Below are 21,929 nucleotides of genomic sequence, written 5' to 3' on the forward strand. Positions count from 1 at the left end.
CGTAGTCGACCGCGGTTCGAGTCCTGGACCCAGTGGCTTAAAATCACACTGGGCGCGTGTGCGTGCGTGCCCAAGATCCGAGAAGAGAATGGAGGAGAAGGGACTGCGGCGTGGCCATCCCCTCTTGGGGGTGATTTCTCGCTTTCTGTCTCTCTGTCTCTGTCTGTCTGGCGAGCGCACGCACCCTATGGCAACAACCTCTCCAAAAAAAAAAAAAACAACTAAACGACGAGGCCAGCAGGTGGCATAGTGGTTAAGGCATTGGATTCCTACGTGGCCAACTGCAATTTGAGTCTTAGACCTGGAGGTTTGAAACACACTGGGTGCCTATGTGTGCGTGTATCCCCAGTGGGGATAGCCACGCTGTAATTCCTTCTCCTCCATCTCCTCTTGGGATTTTAGGCATGCACATACATGCACCTGGCCTGAGTTTAAGCCACCAGGTCGTGGACTCAAACCACAGTCAACTACGTAGGAGTCCGGCGATGGAACCATTATGCCATCTAGTGGTCCCACACAAAACTGGACTTTTAAAAAATGTTTGACAGTCATATCTTATATCTCTTCTTTGTGAACTGTCTATTCATGACCTTTGTACACCTTTCTATTAGGCTATTGATTTTCTGATACAAATTTTGAAAAATGTGTAGTACACGAAATTTTTCAATTTTGTACCTTTTAAGGTAAAGAACAGTTTTCAGAAAATATCTGACTCCAGTCAGTTAGCTCCCTTCTTTTAAAACAACCACCACTGCTATTTTTAATGCATATCCTTATAGAGATAATCCATGTGTACACACACATATCTAATACTTACATTTAAAAATAACCCTATTTTATTTTTATGCGGTCATATTAATAGATGAAGTTTCAAAGAAAGATACCCCAGTGAAATTTTATTAGCTACTATGGAACTGCTAAGTATGACCTTTAGTAACCAACGATATTTCAGAAACTTAATTACATCAGGGTACTATGAGCATTCTGAATAACTCCACTTACTTTTCAAAAAAAAATTCTGGCAGCTTTTCAAATAAGGTTTTGATAATGGCAGGCTATAAAGAAAAGACAGAGAGAGTTAAAAGATGGTCTTAAAATATGAAACAGTGGGAACCAGCAGTTAGCGTAATGGCTATGTCGCTGGACTCCCACGCAGCCAACTGAGGTTCACGTCCCGGACCCGGTGGCTTAAAACTCACGCCGGGCGCGTGTGCGTGCGTGCTCAAGATCCTGAAAGGAGAATGGAGGAGAAGGGATTGCGGTGTGACCATCCCCCCTGGGGGGTGATTTCTCACTTTCTGTCTCTATGTCTCTCTGTCTGTCTGGCGAGCGCACGCATCCTATAGCAAAAACCTCTCTCTAAAAAAAAAAAGAAGTAAACAGTAACATAATTAGTCAGAATTCTGTCCAACCAGAGCTCTAGGAGGAATGATCTTGCTTTAATTAGTATCTTCATTTAAGAATATCCACATGGGACCAGCAGATGGCGTAATGGCTATGTTGCTGGACTCCCACATAGTCGACACATTTCGAGTACAGGACCCAGAAGCTTGAAACTCACGCTGGGCGCATGTGCATGCATGTCCCTAAATCCTATGAAAACAGATTTCGATATGGCCATTCCCCCAGGAAGTGATTCTTGCTTACTGTCTCTTCAGCAAGCACACGTGCTCTAACACAAAAATATCTCTTATAAAAAAAGAACTTTTACATGAATAATGCTATTTTGAATATAAATTGTTGGAATACAGAGATGTTATCAATAATGGGCCTCCTGAAAAACATAAGATGACTATTGAGGCAAAATTTAAATAACCAGTAAGCAAAAATACTGCTAAATGTGTAAACTGTTGGGGCCAGCAGGTGGCAAGGTGGTTAAGGGCACTGGACTCCCACATGGCCGACCATGGTTCATGTTCTAGACCTGGCAGGTTGCTTTCTCACTTTCTCTTTCTCTCTCTCTCTCACTCACTTCCTCACTCGCTCGCTCGCTCGGTCTCTCTCTGGTCAAAATTAAATAAGTAAGGGGCCAGGGGGTGGTGTGATGGTTAAAGGCGCTGGACTTCCAAATGGCTAGCCAATGGTGGCTTGAGTTCCAGACTTGGCAACTTGCTTTTTCATTCCCTCTCTCTCACTCTGTCCCTCTCTGTCAAACTAAAATAAATAATTAAAGGGAACCAGCAGTTAGCATAATGGCTATGTCACTGGACTCCCACGTAATCGAACACAGTTCGCATCCTGGACCCGGTGGCTTAAAACTCACGCCGGGCACGTGTGCGTGTGTGCCCAAGATCCCGAGAGGAGAATGGAGGAGAAGGGATTGCGGCATGGCCATTATCCCCAAGGGAGTGATTTCTCGTTTTCTGTCTCCATGTCTCTCTCTGTCTGTCTGGCAAGCGCACACGCCCTACAGCAGGAAAAAAAAAAAAACTCTCCAAATAAATAAATAAAGTTAAATCAAATAACTAAAATTTCAAAAAAATAAACAAATAAAGTTAAATAAAATAATTCTTTAAAAAAATGTGAAACTGTTAACTCATGAAATGCAGGCTTTTTTCTTTTTAGGCTATCAAAGAGTTTGCAAAGAGAGGATTTCTCTTTGGAGGAACAAGGGAATTCCTTTACTTAAGTTAGCCAATTTATTAAACGAGACGAGAATATATAAAATAAATTAAAATTAAAAAAAAGAGAGAGTGAGGAGGAGGAAGAAAAAATGGGCAAAATGAGGTTATGTAAGTGCCCAGCCCTACAGTCTGGTGGGTTAAGCCCTAGCACGAGGAGCCAGATCACACATGGCCAAACACACTTTGAATCCTGGCCCCAGCGGCTCCATGGCAGCTATGAAAAGAATGTGCGTAAATCCTGACAGGATAGAAACGTGGAGGAAAAAGGATTGTGGTGTGAACACACCCTACTGAAAGGTACTTTCTCTCTCTCTTCCCTTCTCTGTGGTAAGAACATACACTCTGACAATAATAATAATTTAAAAAAAAGTTACACAAGCAACTAGAAAGCTGTCTGGAGATGCTGCCGATGTGAAGATGGCAAAGGTAACGGCGTACTTAGAACTTTTTAAGAAACAGGAAATCAGATGATGAGGGAATTCATGAGACTGCCAGAAGTCCTGGGACAGCACACAGGCACTGCCTTACCAGTTTTCTCTCAGCCATAGGACTATGGTATGCTGCGGCAAACCCAAGCTCTGCAATTAATCCTTATCCCGTGCTCCAGCCACTAATATTTGCATATATACCACAAATATTACCCATCAAATGTTCGCAGAAAAAGCAACAATCTCACCTGTAATATGTCAATCCCCAGAAGCAATTTGATGAGGCTCTTAGAGTAAGATGTACCCATGCTGTAAAAAAAGATATATTTTTTTCTATTTTGTTTGAATGTATTTATTATCCTTTCTGCATAAAACTGGTTAAATAATCTTTAAAAAGACACTATCCTATTAAAGAGGAAATATACAACATAGCTCTTAGCAAGAGTGAAGTGGAGAATTCAAATTCTACCAGCACAAATAGGACACATTCTAGAAAACACTGTGATTCTTAGACTCATAAACATAAACTTAATAAATTAAAGGTTAAGACTCTGAGGCAAAGAGAGCTATAAACTAAAAGTGTAATCCCGACAATTGCATTCTAGCCCTCTCCTCCCTCCACTCAGTTAAGATAACAAAATGAAATGTAACAAGACTCCACGCCTCCTCTCCACACCTGGCTTCCTCATCTTGCAGGTGTTCACAAGGCAGAAGGCAGTTCCTGAAGCTGTCTTGGTCCTCAATGTAAGACTCCAGGCCACTAACAAATTCTTCTATTATCTTAACAAGGAGATTTTAAAAATAAAAAGACAAAAGTAAAATATTTAGTTAAGGTACCAGCAGTTGGCATAATGGCTATGTTGCTGGACTCCCATGTAGCCGAACGCAGTTTGAGTCCCAGGCCCAGTGGCTTAAACTCATGCCAGGCGCGTGTGCATGCGTGCCTAAGATCCTGAGAGGAGAATGGAGGAGAAGGGATTGTGGCGTGGCCATCCTCCCTGCGGGGTGATTTCTCGCTTTCTGCCTTGGTCTCTCTCTGTCTTTCTGGTGAGTACACGCACCCTAGAGCAAAAAACTCTCAAATAAAATAAAATTAAAATTAAAAATTAAAATAAAAAGACATTTAGTTTATATTTGTTGTTAGCGGGACCAGCAGGTGGTGTGGTGATTAAGGCGCTGGACACTCCCACATGGCAGACCAACGGTTTGAGTCCTGGACCTGGTGGCCTGCTTTCTCAGTTTCACTCTCTCTGTGTGTGTTTCTTTCTGGTCAAATTAAAAAATAAATGAATGAATGAATGAATAAATAAATTTTAAAATTTCTTTGTTAGCTAACTTAAAATTCATCCTAACCCAGTTCAATTACAGCCAGTGTCTTTTTTTTTTTTAAGTTGCTAGAGGAGCATGGACCTGCCAGAGAGAAAAAGAGAAACTGAGAAGGCACTGCCATGGGAAATGGTCCTGCCACAATCTCTTCTCCATCTCTTTCTCCCTTCTGCATTTTAGGCCAACACACACACGTGTCCAACATGTTTCTCAAACTGGTAGGTCAGAGACTAGAACCACAGAGTCGGCCATGTGAGCTCCAGCCAATTTAACCACTACATCGTGGGCTGGCCCACCAGTGACCTTAGATTCCCAATTCCAGAGTATTGCTGGCAAAAAGAAAAATATAAGGAAGAAAATACATACTTTGGGATAAGAAGGATGTTTCTTCAGGGCCTGAAAGAGCTTCTTTTGAAAAGCTATTTGATCCACGGCTGCAAGGAAAGAAGAATAGCTGGTCACCAGTGTTTAACATCTCCTCCCAGTCTTCTTACCCTAAAGAACTAAGTTTCTTATCTGATAAACCAATAAAGATAGCTTCAATTTAATTTTGGACCCAAATCTTCTAAATCTACAGTTAAGACAGACTTAGCTTTGATAAAAGACAGCCCCTAAGTGTTCTAAAATATATCTGCTTGGGACCAGCAGATAGACTCCCACATGGCTGACCACAGTTGGAGTCCCAGACCCGACAGCTTGAAATTCACACCAGGCATGTGTGTGTATGCCCGAGATCCCAAGAGGAGAACGAAGGAAGAGACTGGCATAGCCATACCCCCGTGGGATGATTTCTTACTTTCTGTCTCTCTTTCTCTGTCTCTCCAGCGAGCACACTTAACCTACTGCAAAAATGTCTCAAAAAAAAAAAAAAACCTGCTATAACTTTAGGAAGATAATCTATGCCCCAAAAACAGAGCTATGTATATGTTCCTAAATTTTTTTCTGAAATAATTCTGACAGATTTAAGTATTTTTTGTTATTAATTTATTTTTCCATAAGACAGTAAGAAGCAATATTAGTATGTAACACTTTAAAAATAAAAGGATGGGAAGTACTTTACTCAATGTGTACTAACCAGGGCCAAAGACTGTAAGCATATTCTCTAAAAATCAACTTTATCTTTGTCTCAAAATGGACAGACCTATTTTTAATTTTATTGCCTCTGTAGGTTTGTTTGTTTGCTTGCTTGCTTTTTTATTTTCAATTTGCCAGAGGGTGCAAAAAGCAGCCCCATGAGGAGTGGTCACACTGCAATCCCTTCCCCATTTCTCCCTTTTAGGATTCTGGGCAGGTATGTACTGGCGTGTTTTTCAAGCCACTGGGTCGGGGATTCAAACCATGTAGTTGGCCACATGGGATCCAGCTGCCTTAACTACCTTAATAGTTACCCTAGTACTATACTGCCTTAAAAAAAAATTTAACTTTATTTTTAAAATTTATTTATTTTGACCAGAGAGGGACAGAGAGAGAGAGAGAGAAAGAGAGTGAGCGAACAAGCCACCAGGTCCAGGACTCAAACTGTGGTTGGCCACGTGGAAGTCCAGAGCCCTTAAACACCATGCTACATGCCAGCCCCTCCGCTGCCTTTCTATTTAGAAAATTCATGATTCAGTTCTGAGCCCTTTCTTTTTTAAAATTATTTTCTTTAACTTTATTTATCCATTTATTTAATTAATTTATTTTAATTTTACCAGAGAGGAAGAGTGAGTGAGAGAGAGAGACAGAGAGAGAAAGTGAGAAAACAAGCCACCAAGTCCAGGATTCGAACTGTGGCTGCCCATGTGGGAGTCCAGCGCTCTTAACCACCACGCCATCTGCCAGCCCCTTCTGAGCCCTTTCAGTAAATCCAGGAAATAGAGTTAGATTAAAATATTACCTAGTTGATTCTGATTCTCTCCAGTTTTAAGAGTAAGTCCCGACATTTTAAGAAGTCTTACAAAGACACTGTCACTTTCTTCAACATCATCAGGAACTTGAGATTTCTTGGCCTTTTTGGAAAGTGGTTGTTTCCCAGCTTCAAAAAATAGGCAAAAATTTTAAGAATGTGACAACAGTAAAGCAAAAAGTCAATGTAAACCCAGGATAATTGCCCTAAGGAAAACTGATGGAAGAGGAACTTTGAAGAATTACACTAGGAGTGATGCTTCATGAATAAACTCTCTCTAATCGTGGTTAGAGGAATAGTGGCTTCCAAATGAACAATGCAATCAACATATAAAATTATTTTCACCTACCGAGTTTTCATCTGAAGAATTCAAAATCTGCTGCTTCTAACAAGAATAACTATGAAAATGTTTTGCAGCCCAATTCTGAAGGGGTCAGTGTCTCTCAGAACGCTGTCTGCAAACCACTGCATTGGAAACACTAGTGAGTGTATTAAAATGCATACTGCCAGGCCACTTCCCTGGGCCACTAAACCAGAGTGCTAGGAACGGGGCCTAGGAGTCTGAATCAAGGACCTATATGCAAGGATAGATGGAAGGGAGCAGGTTTTCCCACATCATATCCTTGAGTACAAAGCCCAGAATGGTTTCGTCCCAAGGCTTTCTCCTCATTCAAAGCAGTTAAGATGTAATAAACAAAAACAGTTACTTGAAGGCAAGTATGAGATCTACTCTTCGCCCTTGAAGCAATTCTGTTTTTTTGTTCCCCAGTCTTTCTCTAATAATAAAGCCTTAAGCAGAACGAAACACAGACCGTTCTATTCCGTAAAGAAATTTAAGGTGCAGACCCAGTTAGCTCACCACTGACCAAGAGAACCAAATTCTTCTCAAAATATTTAATTCAGAAGTCTCTTCCCTTTTCCAAAGTATGGCAATTACTTAAGTTCCTCTTCTTCAGTTTTAAATTTTCCATCAATTCCTTTGTATTCTGCCATCCCTTCTCTAGCAGGTTGTTAGAGCCTCACAATTTTGTGTTCTAAATCAATTCCATTCTTATGGTTTTAGTCTCACATTTTCATCACTCTAAATGTTATTCAAGAAACATCAATGTCAGTTGCATCTGACCAAGAGTCAGATGTAAATTTCTATAACCTAAAAAAAGGAACTCTTCAACAAGTTGTAAGTGCTTCAACAGAGTAGGTGAGTGCAATAAATGAAAACAACCATCAGCCCCTTATCTTTGGAACGCTCAGGGACACTGTCAACCACATTCTCCTACGGGCAGAGTTTACTGTGTCTTTGCCTCTGATGTGCTTGCTTTGATACGGTGACTTTCCTATATGCATCAGTATTATGGCATTTACCCAGACCGTAATTTTTTCTAAGGAAGGAAAGGGGGCCATAAAGTTTAAAGAGCAAGGACTACATCCTATCTTTGTGTCCCAGCATCTCAAAGACGTACAATAAAGTCTCTAATACTAACTCATCCTACGTGTGGGGAGACAGGCTCAGAGGCTGTGGCCGTGCCTTGAGTCAGATGTAGGATTAGAGCAGGAACTCGGTCTCCTGAAACTAGATTCACTGTGCTCTATCCAATAAGCATTGACGGACTGCCAGTACTTGAAACGTAACAACTTTCCATCTCTCTACATGCCTCACACACTTCTTACAGGAGATAAAGCTACAAGTGACTAGGTACTTACTAGAGGCATCTTCTGTCAGGCTCTCTTTCGCCTCCGATTTTGATAGCCTTCTTTTAGAAACCATTTTAACCAAAATTTTCTGCACCTCAATTACTTCCTAGAACAAAATCAGAGAAGATAATTTACCCCCTGGAAGCTAAATATGGAGCCAGATGGTCGTACAGAGGTATACGCATAGCTCTGTGAGGTAGACCCACAAGGAAAGGATACCGGTTCACATCCAGAAAGCTCCCCAGTCCAAGCTGGCTGATGTCTGCACTGACTGAGGCTAGGGGCAGATGATGGCACTAATAACCAGCTGGGAGCATTATGTCCCTGTCTTTCTCATGAAACTTAAAAAAAAATAAAAGCAGCAGCAGCTCAATTCTGAGAAATTAAAGCTGTGGATCAAAGAAAACTGTACTAACCTAACTAAAGTTATGGTCCCTTTTTCTTTAACAATTATTTTTTATTTAATTTTATTCACTGCCATTATTTCATTTTTATTTTTTGAAGTTGACCCGAGAGACAGAGAGAAAAGGAAAATAAGAAAGCAAGTCACCAGGACAGGGACTTGAACTGCAGTCAGCCAAGTGGGAGGTCAGCCAAGTGGGAGTCCAGCCACTCCAACCATGCCACCTGCTGGTCCCTATGGTCCATTTTTTAATGGTCATTAAATTTTCAAAGCAGAGGCCAGCAGTTAGTGTAATGGCTATGTTGCTGGATTCCCATGTAGTCAACCGTGGTTTGAGTCCCAGACCCAGTGGCTTAAATTCATGCGGGGCACGTGTGTGTGCGAAGGGATTGCAGCATGGCCATCCCCCCTGGGGATTTCTCACTTTCTGTCTCTCTGTCTTTCTGGTAAACGCACGCGCCCTATAGCAAAAACCTCTACCCCCTAAAAAAATTCCAATCCGTTGCAGATGGATGCTTCTATACAGTATTTTTACTGCATGTTTGGAAGTCGTAACAGTGTGGAATTATTATAATAAAAGTTTCGGGACCAGCAATTAGCATAATGGCTATGTTGCTGGACTCCCATGTAGTCGACCGCGGTTCGCGTCCCGGACCCAGTGGCTTAAACTCACGCCGGGTGTGTGTGTGTGCATGCCCAAGATCCTGAGAGGAGAATGGAAGAGAAGGGATTGCAGTGTGGCCATCTACCCCAGGGGGTGATTTCTCGCTTTTTGTCTCTCTGTCTCTCTCTGTCTGGCGAGCGCATGCGCCCTATAGCAAAAACCTCTCAAAAAATAAAGAAAGTCTCACCCCTTACTCAGTGTCTGTGTGGAAGTACAATTTCCCAACCACCACGCCACCTGCTAGCCCCACTTGGAGGATTTTAGAGTATTGCAACAAATAGTTAATGTATTTGATTAATCATGGCATGCAAATGCTTTATAAGTACAGAGTACTGGGGCCAGCAAACGGTGTAAGGCACTAGACACCCCCACATGTTCAACCATGGTTCAAGTCCCAGATCTGGTGATTTGCTTTCTCACTTTCCTTCTCTCTCTCTCTCTGTATCTCTCTCTGGTCAAACTAAATTAAAAAAAAAAAATTAAAAAAAGGAAAAAGAAAAGAATAAATAAAAATTCAATAAATAATTCTTTTTAAAAAAGAATTATTTTATTTAACTTTATTTATGTATTTATTTTTAATTTGACCAGAGAGGACAGAGTGAGATAGCCCAAGAGGAAAGCAAGAAAAAGCAAGTCGCCAGGTCCAGGACTCAAACTGCGGCCAGTCGTGTGGGAGTCCAGCGCTCTTAACCACCACACCACCTGCTGGCCCCAAATAAATAATTCTTTAAAAAAAGAAAGAAAGAAAAAACTAGTCCACGGAGGAGAAAAGCTCACACAGAACCAGGAAGGCGCCTGTAGCATTAGAAATGAGAATGAAGAGTTAGGATTAGTCTTGAACCAGAGAGCCTTCTGGTTTATCTTATACACCAGAACCTTCCTGGTTTCAGTGCCTTTGCCCGAAAATGCTCTTTTCAGCTGAAACACTTTTATCGGCATGGAAATTCCTATTCATCTTTAAAGACTCAAATGTCATCTTCTTTGAAAAGTGTTCTTCCTACCCCTAAGGGAGTTTGCTACTCCAGCTTCCCTGCTCCACCAAATATATCTAGGAGCCCTTACCATATCACCCCACCATAAGGTTCCTTGAGAGCAGGAACCCGAGTCTCATTTATCTCAGGGTTTGTTCCTTGTGCCCAGCACAGTAGGCAGAATTTAAAAAGAAAATTTTTTGAGAATACTAAAAATGGAAAGTACTTTCCATTTTGAAAATGGATTAGTACTTTCGGGTACTAATAGATAACAAAACCTGTTTTAAGTACTTTCTTCTTTTTATTTTATTTTTTTAAATTAGGTTTTCCGTAGAGCACAGGCACTGGCCAGAGAGAGAGACTGAGAGGGAAAGTGAGAAATCACTCCTCTGCAGGGAGGACGGCCACTCTGCAATCCCCTCTCCTCTGTTCCCCTTCCAGGATTTTGGTGACGCATGGCCTGCAGGGGTTCCAGCCCTGAGTTTCAAGCTGCCAGGTTCATGACTCACTGGGAGTCCAGTGCCTTAATCACTATGCCACCAGAAACTCATTTATTCTTCCAAACATGTTTTTAATGCCTGAGGGCACATACATACAACAGAGAGAGAACCTTGCCGCATGTTTGGTCACACTGTAATCCTCTTTCTTCCCATTTTCCACCACTTTAAATCCTGGGCACACCCCCACAGCATGTTTTTCAGGTCAGCAATGCGGGATCTGGTTCCTCTACACAGTGCTGAGCACTGCTGCCCTCTGGGGCTCTCGTTTTATTCACATGCACACGCAGAGAGCGCATTTTTTCCCCCTTTAATTTGCCATGGAGCACAAGTGCTGACCAGGGAGGGGTGAGGTGGGTGAGAAAGCACCCCCACAGGGGATGGCCACACAGCAACCCCTTCTCCTTTCTCTCCTGATTTTGGGCATACCCTCACGTGCTGCCTGGTGAGTTTTCAAGCGGGAACTGCAACCACGCAGTCGGCCACGTGGGATCGAGCGGCCTTAACCACAACGCAACCAGCGGGCCCCTCGGCAAAACTATTTGAGGTGGGTACCATTATTAGCCTGAAAAACAGTGGCAGGGCTGGGATTCTAACTGAGGCAGTCTGGCTCCAGAACCGGCACTGTACCACCGACCCTGACTCTGGTTATACTAACGCCTACGAGCCGTTAACGTTTCCTATGTCCGCGGCCAGCGCTAACTTCTCGTCTCTCTGCTGCCTCGTTGATTAAGTGTAATAAAGCTACCACCAGCCGTTTTGCAGACGGGGAACTGAGTCAGGGCCGTGTGCGTTCAAGGCACTCGCCCTGGCACTGCAGTCCGGTCGCGCTCCGAAATAGCGGAGGTGACCGAGCCCTCCGGGAAGGGTGGGGTGGAGGGGAAAGTGAGAAATTACTTCGTCGTTCGACGACCGAGGCAGGTACCTGGGGGATTAATCCACGCGAAGGCAGATGACGAAGCCGAAGTTCGGGCGCGGAGACCCGCAGGGAAAGTGAGGCTCAGCCCGGACCCGGAAACCAGGCCGCAAGGGCGCCGGGCCTCGAGAGTCCAAGGCAGCGTCCTGCGCTCACCCGCCGAGAAGCCGTCGCCGTCCCACGACTTCAGACTTTCCCGCCCGACGCGACGCCACTCTGACGTCAACTGGGCGCGCCTCGCCTCGACGTCAGAGTCCGCGCCGGAAGTGGGGCCCGGGAGGCCCAGCGGAGACAGTGCGGGAGGATCCCGGCTGCTGCGGAGTCCCGGGTCAGCCGGGCTCAGCGGCGTAAGAAATCCCAGAGGCTAACTCCAAGAGGCGCCCCCGCACCTAGTGGAAGACGATCGGGCTCCCCTCGGCCGGGAGCCGCCGTTCAGTGAAGATGGCGGGGCCGGAGCTACTGCTCGACTCCAACATCCGCCTCTGGGTGGTCCTGCCCATCGTTATCATCACTTTCTTCGTGGGTATGATCCGCCACTACGTGTCCATCCTGCTGCAGAGCGACAAGAAACTCACCCAGGAACAGGTGTCTGACAGGTCAGCGTCTTCCCCTTTCCGGGCCTCACTCCCCGTGACCTTGGGCGAGAAAGTGAGAGGGTTATGTTCGGATTCGCGTCGCGACCTTGGTTTTTCCCTCTGTTTCACTTTGGTCATCTGTAAAATGAGGATGATAACAGTACTTACGCAGAGAGCAGGCGGGGTTAAATTAGATCATGTCTTTGAAACCATTAGCACAGGATCTGAGACGTATTAAGTGCTCAGAGATTAGGGGCTCACACCTAGCTGGCATGCCTACGGAGATCCTGGGACCAGAACCCAGAGCTTCCCTATGTGGATCCAGATGTGCCACCACTGTATTACTGTTTCTGTTTAGATTTGATGGTATTTATTGTAACAGTTTAGTTTTAGTGACAACTAGTACAGGATTTCTACTTGTTAATTTATAGATTCCTCTTAAAACTTACATAGGCACATAAAGGGTTGATACATGAAAAATATTAAGTATGGGATACTACAAGTGCTAGGTGAATAAGACAAAAACCATGACATGGAATAAGAATGAAGTTTGAGAAGAACTGCTTTGTCTTTTTTTTTTTTTTTTTAACTTTGCTATAGGATATGTGTGCTCACCAGAGAGAGAGAGAGAGAGAGAAGAGAAAGTACCCACCTTGGGGAATGGTCACACCACAATCTCTTCTCCTGTTTCTCCATCCTGTTGGGATTTTGGGCATGCACACACATGTGCCTAGTGTATTTCTCAAGCAGCTAGGTCTGAAGTCGTGTGTATATGTGTGTGTGTGTGCATGAGAGATTATGCTGTAGGGTGCATGGACTCACCAGAGTGACAGAAAGCAAGAAATCAACCCCAGAGGGGGAATAGCCAAACAATAATCCCTTTTCCTCTCAGAATTTTGGGCACACACGCACCTGGCATGAGTTTTAAGAGGCCATGCTAGGTCCGGGACTTGAACCACAGTTGACTACATGGAAGTGAAACGACGTGACCATTATGTCATCTGCTGATCCCAGGGTCTGGGTCTTGAAATGTGTAATTGGCCATGTGGGATCTGGCTGCCCTGACCATCAGGCCACAGTGCAATCATCTTTAGTTGTCCTTCCCAATTATGCTGAGAATAAAAATAGTAAGCCAATATTTATTAATTGCTTATTCTATAGCAGGCACTATACTAAGCACTTATATTCGTGAACTTAAGTAAACTCAAAGCAACTCTATAGGGTAGGTAGGTGCTGTTGTCTCACTTTATAAAGACTGGGGATTAAAGAGGTGCCATAGTTACACGTGGTGACATTCAGGACTTATAGCCAAGTGTTTTTGTTCCCAAGTTTGGGGCTCTTTTCACTGTGTAGCAATGGCTGATTTGTTTTTTTGTTTGTGGGATCAGTTTCAGAACTGACTAGAGTCCACCCATTGGAACTAAACTTAAGAAGTCAGCTTACCACATAAAGGAAGGCTATATAAAAATACAAAATAGGGGCCGGCGAGTGGCATGGTTAAGGGCGCTGGACTCCCACATGGCTGGCCGTGGTTCGAGTCCCAGACCTGGTGACTTGCTTTCTTTCTTTCCCTCTCTCTCTCTCATTCGCTCACTCTGTCCCTCTCTAGTCAGATTAAAATAAATAAATAAAATAAATAAAGTTTAATAAAAAACATTTAAAAAAATACAAAATAGAGGTGCCAGCAGGTGGCAGGGTGGTTCAGGGTGCTGGTCTCCCACATAACAGGCCACAGTTCAAGTCCTGGACCTAATAGCTTATTTTCTCACTTTCTCTCTCTCTCTCTTTCACACTCTCACTCTCACTCTGTCCCTATCCGGTCAAATAAATAAATAAAGTTAAATCATTCTTAAAAAAAAAAAATAGATGAGCCAGCAGGTACCATGGTTGTTAAGGTACTGGACTCCTACATGGCCAACTATGGTTTAAGTCCCAGTTCTGGTCGTTTGAAAATCACTCAAGGTGCATATGTGTGTACCCAAAATCCTGATAGGAGAATGGAGGAGAAGGGACTGTGGTATGGCTATCCCCACTGGGAGGTGATTTCTCACTCTCTCCCTCTGGCTAGCTCATGCACCCTATGATAAAAACCTAAAACATACAACGCAGAAAGATCTCAGATAGTTAGTGCTTATTGGCACCTATGAATTGTTCCAGTTTTATTCTTATAATAGCACTGAGGTAGATAACCCTAACCCATTTCATAGTTGAAGAAAAGAAACCCCAGAGATGATAAGTAGCCTTCCCATGTAACCAAAGTAGTAAAATATTGTGCCTCTACTTGAGCCCAAATGAGCCTCACCCCCCAGTTAAATCCTTCTTACATGCTGTCATCGATTTTTTTTAGTTTTTTTTTTTCCCTATAGGGTACGTGCACTCACCAGAAAGACAGAGAGAGACAGAGACATAGAAAGCAAGAAATCACCCCCCAGGGGGGATGGCCACGCCACAATCCCTTCTCCTCTCGGGATCTTGAGCACACACGCACATGCGCCTGGCGTGAATTTAAGCCACCGGGTCTAGGACTTGAACCGTGGTCGACTACATGGGAGTTCAGCGACATAGCCATTACATTAACTGCTGGTCCCTGTCATCGATTTTCTACTAGAAAGTTTCTGCTCCTGATTCACTGTGATTTAAAGCAATAGTCCTGAATGAAACCAGAGGCAAAGCTCTCCTTTCTCACCCCAAAATGAAATTCACGGTTAGCACAATCTACATAGAAAAACATTTAAAAAGAAGAAAAAAGACAACAGAATGCTTTAGTTAGCAAAGTCAATCAGTAAAGGTAATTCAATAAAAGGAAAGTAATTTATATTTTAAAAGAGCTGTGCACAGCTATCCTAGAAGGTGTAGTGCAGAAGTCAGATGTATGCCCCTACCTATAAAATCACTATAGGGACCAACAGATGGTGTAGTGGTTACATCGCTGGACTCCCACACAGTCGACTGTGGTTCAAGTGCTGGACCGGTGGCTTAAAACTCACATCAGGTATGCGTGCATGCATGCCCCAAATCCCAAGAGAGAATGCAAAAGGCACTGCGGCATGGCCGTTCCCCCAGGGGGTGATTCCTTGCTGTCTCTCTGGCAAGCACTCACACCCCATAGCAAAAATCTCTCTCTTAAAAATAAATAAATAGGGACCAGCAGATGGGGCAATGGTTACATCGCTGGACTCCCAGAGAGTCGACTGCAGTTTGGGGTGTGAACCCGCGGCTTAAGACTCGTGCTGGGTGTGTACGCGTGCATATCGAAAATTCAAAGAGGAGACGGAGGAGAGGGGATTGTGGTATGGCCATCTTCTCTGGGGGGGGGGGGATTTCTCACTTTCTGTCTCTCTCTGGTGAGCCACATACGTTCTATAGCAAAAATCTTCTAAGAAATAAATAAATAGATAAATAAATAAATAAATAAACATCACTATGATTAGATCAGATTCCATTGTAGGCAGATACAGATGTATTAGCTGCTTAAATATCACAAAAGGCCATGTTGTCTTGATGTGATTTTCCTACAAGGTGAATACTCTTGCTAAAGCTCTGAAAAACATAAAGTGCAGTTTTCCCTAAGTGCACTCAGTGGTTACATATCTAGAAATTTAACAAATATGAAAACCATGTCCTCCTTCCCTCCCCCACCCAAAAAAAAAAGGAATTAGATTTGAGGCTCAGATTATTCAAAACAATTGGTTAGGCATTCAAAAGTAGTGTGGGACATGGACTATTATTTGTGTGGCCTGACTATCTCAGACATTAAAAGGTACTTACCAGGAACCAGCAGTTAGCGTAATGGCTATGTCGCTGAACTTCCATGTAGTCAACCGCAGTTCAAGTCCTGGACCCGGTGGCTTAAACTCACACCGGGCACATGTGCGTGCGTGCCCAATATCCTCAGAGGACAATGGAGGAGAAGGGATTGCGGTGTGGCCATCCCTCCTGTGGGGTGATTTATCACTTTCTGTCTCTCCGTCTCTGTCTTTATGGCGAGCACATATGCCCTATGGTAAAACCTCTCAAAAAACGAAACAAAACAAAACAAAAAAGGTACTTACCATCTCTTACCCCTAACAAATGAGTGAGTTATTTTGGAGCTCTTTTTCCCTTCTATTCCACCATTTTCACAAAAACGTTCCACAGATTTTTGTAAGGCCCGCTAGAGGGCAATACTACCCTCATTGTAGAACCACTACATTCGAGAATACATCTCTGGTCATAATTGCTTCATTCCCTAAGTGAGGTGGTTGGATCATGTGTCCTCTGGAGACCCTGCCCCACCGAGTCATCATTTGAACTTGAGTAGAATGTCATGCATTCTGGGACCAACAGGTGGCGTGGTGGTTAAGGTGCTGGACACTCCCACATGGCTGACCATGGTTCAAGTCCCGGACCTGGTGGCTTGCTTCTCACTTTCCCTCTTTCTCTCTCTCTCACTCTATCCCTCTCTCAATTTCTCTGTTTCTCTGGTCAAGTTAAATGAATGAATAAATAAAATTAAATAAAATAATTCTTTTAAAAAAATGTTATACCTTCTGAACCAGCCAAGTTCAAGGCAAAAAGATGGGTTTTAGCTGTAAACCATTCCTCTAAATACAATATAAGTCTAGATTAGCCTGAGAGATAAAAAAATGGGATATTCGATTTCTTTCTTTTTTTAAGGTTTTTGTCATAGGGTGCATGGGCTTGCAAGAGAGAGACAGAGACCGAGAGAGAGAAAGGGAGAAATCACCCGTGGAGGAGGTGGCCAGACCACAATCTCTTCTCCTACATTTTTAATATTGGAATTTCGGATACACACAAACATGCGCCTAGCATGATTTTCAAGCCACCAGGTCCAGGACTTGAACTGCTGTGGCCATGTGGAAATCTAGTGCCTTTTTGCTACAGGGTGCATGTGCTCACCAGAAAGACAGAGAGACAAAGACAGAAAGCAAGAAATAATCCCTCAGGGAGGATGGCCATGCCACAGTCCCTTCTCCTCCATTCTCCTCTCAGGATCTTGGGCATGCACGCACACGCGCCCGGTGTGAGTTTAAGCCACCAGGTCTGGGACTCAAACCGTAGTTAACTGCATAGGAGTCCAACAACATAGCCCTTACACCAACTGCTGGTCCCACTGATTTCTTAAATTATTAAGCTTTTACTGTTTCAAAACTTGACTAAAGTTTTTCTTAAATATATTAAACCACAAATGAAAAATACATGAGTAAAATAAAATAGAACATATTTGGAGGTAGAATGTAAGAAGTGGTTCTCAATCTCAAAGAATATGATGACTCTTGGAAAAGGAAAAAAAAATTTACAGGTTCTTAAGGGTATAGAATTTTAGTTTGAGAAGTTTTTTTGTTTGTTTGTTTGTTTTTTGCTATAGGACACGTGTGCTCCCCAGAGAGACAGAGACATAAAGTCAGAAATCACCTCTCAGGTTAGGCCACGCTGTGATCTCTTCTACTTCATTCTCCTTTTGGTATTTTGGGCACACACATACACACACACACACTCACACACGGTTGAGTTTCAAGTCACCAGGTCCAGGACTCAAACCACAGCTGACTTTGTGGGAGTCCAGCAACGTAACCATTATACCATCAGCTGGTCCCTGAAGTATTGTCTTAAAAATTGCAGTTTCTGACCCCGCCTCGATAGCACAGACTGGTTGAAGCCATGTGAGAGGCCAGGATTTGATTTCCATTATAAAAACCTGGCCTGGTGGCATGAGCCTGTACTCTCAGCTGCGTAGGAAGCTGAGGCAGGATTGCAACATAGTGAGACCCTGTCTAAAAAAGGCACAAAAGGGGCCAGCAGGTGGCATGGAGGTTAAAGCGCTAGATCCTACATGGCCAACTGCATACTTCAAGTCCCAGACCCAATGGCTTGAAAGTCATGCTAGGCTTGAAATTCACGCCAGGCACTTATGTGCCCAAAATACTGAGAGGAGAATAGAGGAAAAGAGATCGCAGCGTGGCCATCCTGTTGGGGGGTGATTTCTCATTTTCTATCTCTCTGTGTCTCTGTCTTTCCCTGGTGAGCACACGTATAGCAAAACCTTTTTAAAAAGGAGGGGGGGGGATTTTACTTTAAGAAAATGTCTTTCTGATGCAAACTACTGAAACTTTATTTTTATAACTAGTACAAGGACTTACTTTTAGATATTCATGGAAATGAAACATAAAAGCTAAATTTTCTTGTAGAATATGCAGATTTCAGAGAATACAGCTATGGATCTCAGCTTAAGAAACTGAGCGTTTAAAATTTACAAGATAATCTAAGCTTGACTTGATTCAGCATCCTGAAATGCCTCAGGCTCCTAATTCTCGACCCTGATCTATAACGCTGTTTAGTAATATCAGTGTAGGAGATCTAATTGAGATTTTATTGGTCACAGTGTTCAAAAAAGTCCTGCGTTATCATACAGTGAAGATTTTTAAATTTTGCCGTAGAGCACTTGTACTCACTGGAGAGAGAAACAGAGAGGGGGACAGTGAGAAAGCATCCCTGGAAGGAGGGGGAGATGGCCATCTCCACCCCTTCTCCTCCACTATCCTCTTAAGATATGGGTCTTGCACACACACACGTTTTTCAAGCCACCAGTCCGGGACTCGAACTGCAGAGTCGGCTATGTACGATCTAGTGCCTTGTCCACTATATTTTTTTACCCCTTAAGATAATGAGTAAAATACAGTGGGACCAACATGACCTTATGAAGTCTGGTTCTTGCCCACCTCTTAAGCCTCCTTTTTTATCATGTTTTTTTATGTATTGAGTTGTTGGAAAAGTCATGACATTTTTTCTTTTCTTTTTTTTTTTGGAAAGGTTTTTGCTACAGGGTGCGTGCACTCGCCAGAAAGACTGAGAGAGACAGAGAGACAGAAAGCGAGAAATCACTCCCCAGGGGGGATGGCCACACCGCAATCCCTTCTCCTCCATTCTCCTCCCGGGATCTTGGGCACGCACGCACACGTGCCCATCGTGAGTTTAAGCCACCGGGTCCAGGACTCGAACTGCAGTCAACTACATGGGAGTCCAGCAACATAGCCATTACACTAACTGCTGGTCCCCTCAATGTCTGTACTTCTCACAGACCAGCATTGGTACATAGGCCACACTTTAAGTAGCTTTAGACCAGCTCCCAGGGAATAGAACATGTGACCTATCACCTCTGTCGGCCTGTGACATGTAGTAGTCAAATGTATAGTATAATGAGGCCAAGAGAAAGAAGGCCAGAGAATGCCATGAGGGCACTGAGCCTCGGGAAGGGTTTTGTAGAGAAGATGGAACTTGAAGAAGGTGCCAAAAACATGATGGGGTAAAATTGGAAAGGAGAGGGACACTAGAGCATTCTCAGCATATGGAGAAGCTAGAATATGGATAGAGTGACGAGGAGACCCCAGTGGTACTGATGGCTTAGAACCGGTGGTTTGTCCCGAGAGAGCAAGGCAACCTCAGTTTTCTTCTGTTCCTTTCTGTCTATGATTTTTTTCTCCCCACCTTTCAGGAAGATTTCCCTCAAGGGCTTTTTTTCCTCTGTAAATACTTTTTTTTTTTTTTTTTTTTACTGATGGATAGACACAGTTTTTACTTTATTAAATTTTCTGTATTTTCTAAGTTTTCTACAGTGGACTTGTAGTATCTTTGTAACAGGGGAAAATGTTATTTAAAAATACTCTGGAAAAAATTACTTTTAAAAATATCCCATTTACTTCTGAAGAAGACTAACCCCAAAATGTTTACACTTACTCATTTTCATCTTCATTGTCGAAAGAAAGAAGGCTGCTGTTTTTTTATTTGCTTTTGTGAGTGCTTTTTAACTGAGTCCTGCTTACTCATTTCATCTGCATTTGTTTTCTTCTTTTTTGAACTGGCTGATAAACCTGAGTATTTTTCATCTGAGGGACATTTGACTGGTTTTCGATATATAATTCTTCCATCAGCTGCATCTGGTTCTTCATCTGCTTTGGCAGCCTTTATTTCTGCTTTAATTTTCATGACTTCTTCAACTGACAGGTCTCCCTTTTTTAAGACCGCCACTTGGGGCTGTTCATCATCTTTGTCACTGTGATCACCATCTTCATCTGGGAGCTGAGGCTGGATTCTCTTGGTCTCCACCGTGGGTCCGTCCCGGTAGCCAACTCACTCCTTGAAGTGGGCCAGGAACGCTGGCTCCGAGTGCCGCACGTATGACACCTGGTTCCGCTTGCTCATGCTAGCTCTGGGGACAAACAAGTTCCCGGGAACTACTTGCGACGGCCCCAGGGAACGGCACGCACCACGACGTCATGCTGGCCACCTGTAAATACATTTTTGAAAGTGTAAGGAAGTTGGGGCCGGCAGGTGGCACGGTGGTTAAAGATGCTGGATCCCACATGGTCAATGGTGGTTTGAGTTCTGGACCTGGTGGCTTGCTTTCTTGCTTTCCCTTTCTCTCTCTGTGTGTCTCTCTGGTCAAATTAAAAAATAATAACAAATGCAAATTAAAAAATAATTATGTATAAAAAGAGAGGGAGAAAATGTAAGGAAGTTGGGCCAGCAGGTAGCCTGGTGGTTAAGGCACTGGATTCCCACATAGCTGACCATGGTTTGAACTCTGGACCTGGTGGCTTTCTTTCTTTCTCTCTCTTGCTAGAGTGCATGAGCCCTGTAGCAAATTAAAATATAATAGACAATTCTTGGGGTTTTTTTGAGAGATTTTTGCTACAGGGCGCGTGCACTCGCCAGACAGAGAGAGACATAGAGACAGAAAGCGAGAAATCACCCCCCCCAGAGGGGATGGTCACACCGCAATCCCTTCTCCTCCATTCTCCTCTCGGGATCTTGGGCATGCACGCACACGCGCCCGGCCTGAGTTTTAAGCCACTGGGTCCAGGACATGAACCGCAGTCGACTACGTGGCAATCCAGCGACATAGCCATTACGCTAACTGCTGGTTCCCGACAATTCTTTTTAAAAAAGAAAGCCTAGGAAAGTTAATATTTTGATCTGCTCTGTTTGGTGTTTGTGTCTTAGCCACATCCACTCTATTATCTTTAGGGATCAACCATGTTCTAATAACAAATCATTTTGTTTCCTTATTCAGCACATTAGTAAGAGCAGCCTGAATCCTGGGTAGAATTTGTTTGTTATCCCTCAGATAATAACTCCTCCTTTCTCTGTGGCTGTTAAAAAGTTCCTTCTTTTATCCTCACCCTTCCCCCTTCTTCTGTCCCCAGATCTTCTGAGCCATGTCCAGCTGCTACTCCTTTCACTCAGAGAAAGTTCCTTCTTAGTTCATTATAGAGTATGAAAAAGCTGAGTGAAATGTCCCAAATGTGTTTTATTCAAAAATTTTTATTTGTTCAGAAATAGTCACTTCTGAAAAGTACTCTTTTGAAAACCTCATCATTCGGGTAAATATGTTGGATTGATTTAAGAATACTTGTATTTTGGATAGTTTCCATACAGAGCTATTGCCAAGTAGGCCCTCTCTTGTATTTAATTAGGTCTTCTACTTCTCATTTTCTTCTAGTGTTTCACTTTTTAAAATCCCATTGTCTCGGTTGTATTTTTCAGTCAAGTCCTGATTCGAAGCAGAGTCCTCAGGGAAAATGGAAAATACATTCCCAAACAGGTACTCATTCACCTTTTATTAAAAAGCTCCACGATTCACTGTTGAGGGCAGTAGATAATCTGAATGTTTTATAGGGAATGTTTTATAGGGAGACGCTATGGGAAAGCTGAAGATTGGCAGCCCAGTAATTAAGCTGTGGCCTGGTGGTGTTCACGGTCATTGTGACCTCATCCTTCTTAGGAAATTGTTTTCAAATGTGACTCAGCTAAAGTGTCAGGTCACCTGCCAAGTAGGCTGACAGCTCTGACTGTAACCGCATATTCCCGGGGCCCTGGGGACCGAACTCCTGGGGGGAAATTTGACAATTTACCGTCACAGCTCCTAGACTTAAAAAGCTTTCTTTCCCT

General features: G+C 43.3%; 2 protein-coding genes and 1 pseudogene across 3 annotated transcripts in view; 1 reads left to right on the forward strand and 2 right to left on the reverse strand.

Moving 5' to 3' along the window:
* Nucleotides 1-11,585, reverse strand: part of FANCD2 (FA complementation group D2) — a 74,323-nt gene extending 62,738 nt beyond the window's left edge. For both annotated transcript variants that reach the window (XM_027773240.1, XM_006152003.3), the window contains exons 1-7: nucleotides 11,416-11,585; nucleotides 7,965-8,061; nucleotides 6,255-6,392; nucleotides 4,745-4,812; nucleotides 3,729-3,832; nucleotides 3,301-3,361; nucleotides 1,003-1,055 (exon numbers count right to left, since the gene is read on the reverse strand). In XM_027773240.1, the coding sequence (XP_027629041.1) occupies nucleotides 1,003-1,055; nucleotides 3,301-3,361; nucleotides 3,729-3,832; nucleotides 4,745-4,812; nucleotides 6,255-6,392; nucleotides 7,965-8,028 (488 nt within the window). In that variant the 5' untranslated portion in view covers nucleotides 8,029-8,061; nucleotides 11,416-11,585. The remainder of the gene's footprint in view (nucleotides 1-1,002; nucleotides 1,056-3,300; nucleotides 3,362-3,728; nucleotides 3,833-4,744; nucleotides 4,813-6,254; nucleotides 6,393-7,964; nucleotides 8,062-11,415) is intronic.
* A 95-nt stretch (nucleotides 11,586-11,680) lies between these two features.
* EMC3 (ER membrane protein complex subunit 3) overlaps nucleotides 11,681-21,929 on the forward strand; it is a 21,607-nt gene continuing 11,358 nt past the window's right edge. Inside the window, exons 1-2 of the mRNA XM_006152004.3 lie at nucleotides 11,681-12,002; nucleotides 21,525-21,582. Coding sequence (XP_006152066.1) covers nucleotides 11,848-12,002; nucleotides 21,525-21,582 — 213 coding nt within the window. The 5' untranslated portion in view covers nucleotides 11,681-11,847. The remainder of the gene's footprint in view (nucleotides 12,003-21,524; nucleotides 21,583-21,929) is intronic.
* LOC102468185 (uncharacterized protein KIAA1143 pseudogene) lies at nucleotides 19,697-20,254 on the reverse strand (annotated as a pseudogene).

This window comes from Tupaia chinensis, unplaced genomic scaffold (assembly GCF_000334495.1).
Source record: "Tupaia chinensis unplaced genomic scaffold, TupChi_1.0 Scaffold000333_1, whole genome shotgun sequence".
Classification (NCBI taxonomy): Eukaryota; Metazoa; Chordata; class Mammalia; order Scandentia; family Tupaiidae; genus Tupaia; species Tupaia belangeri.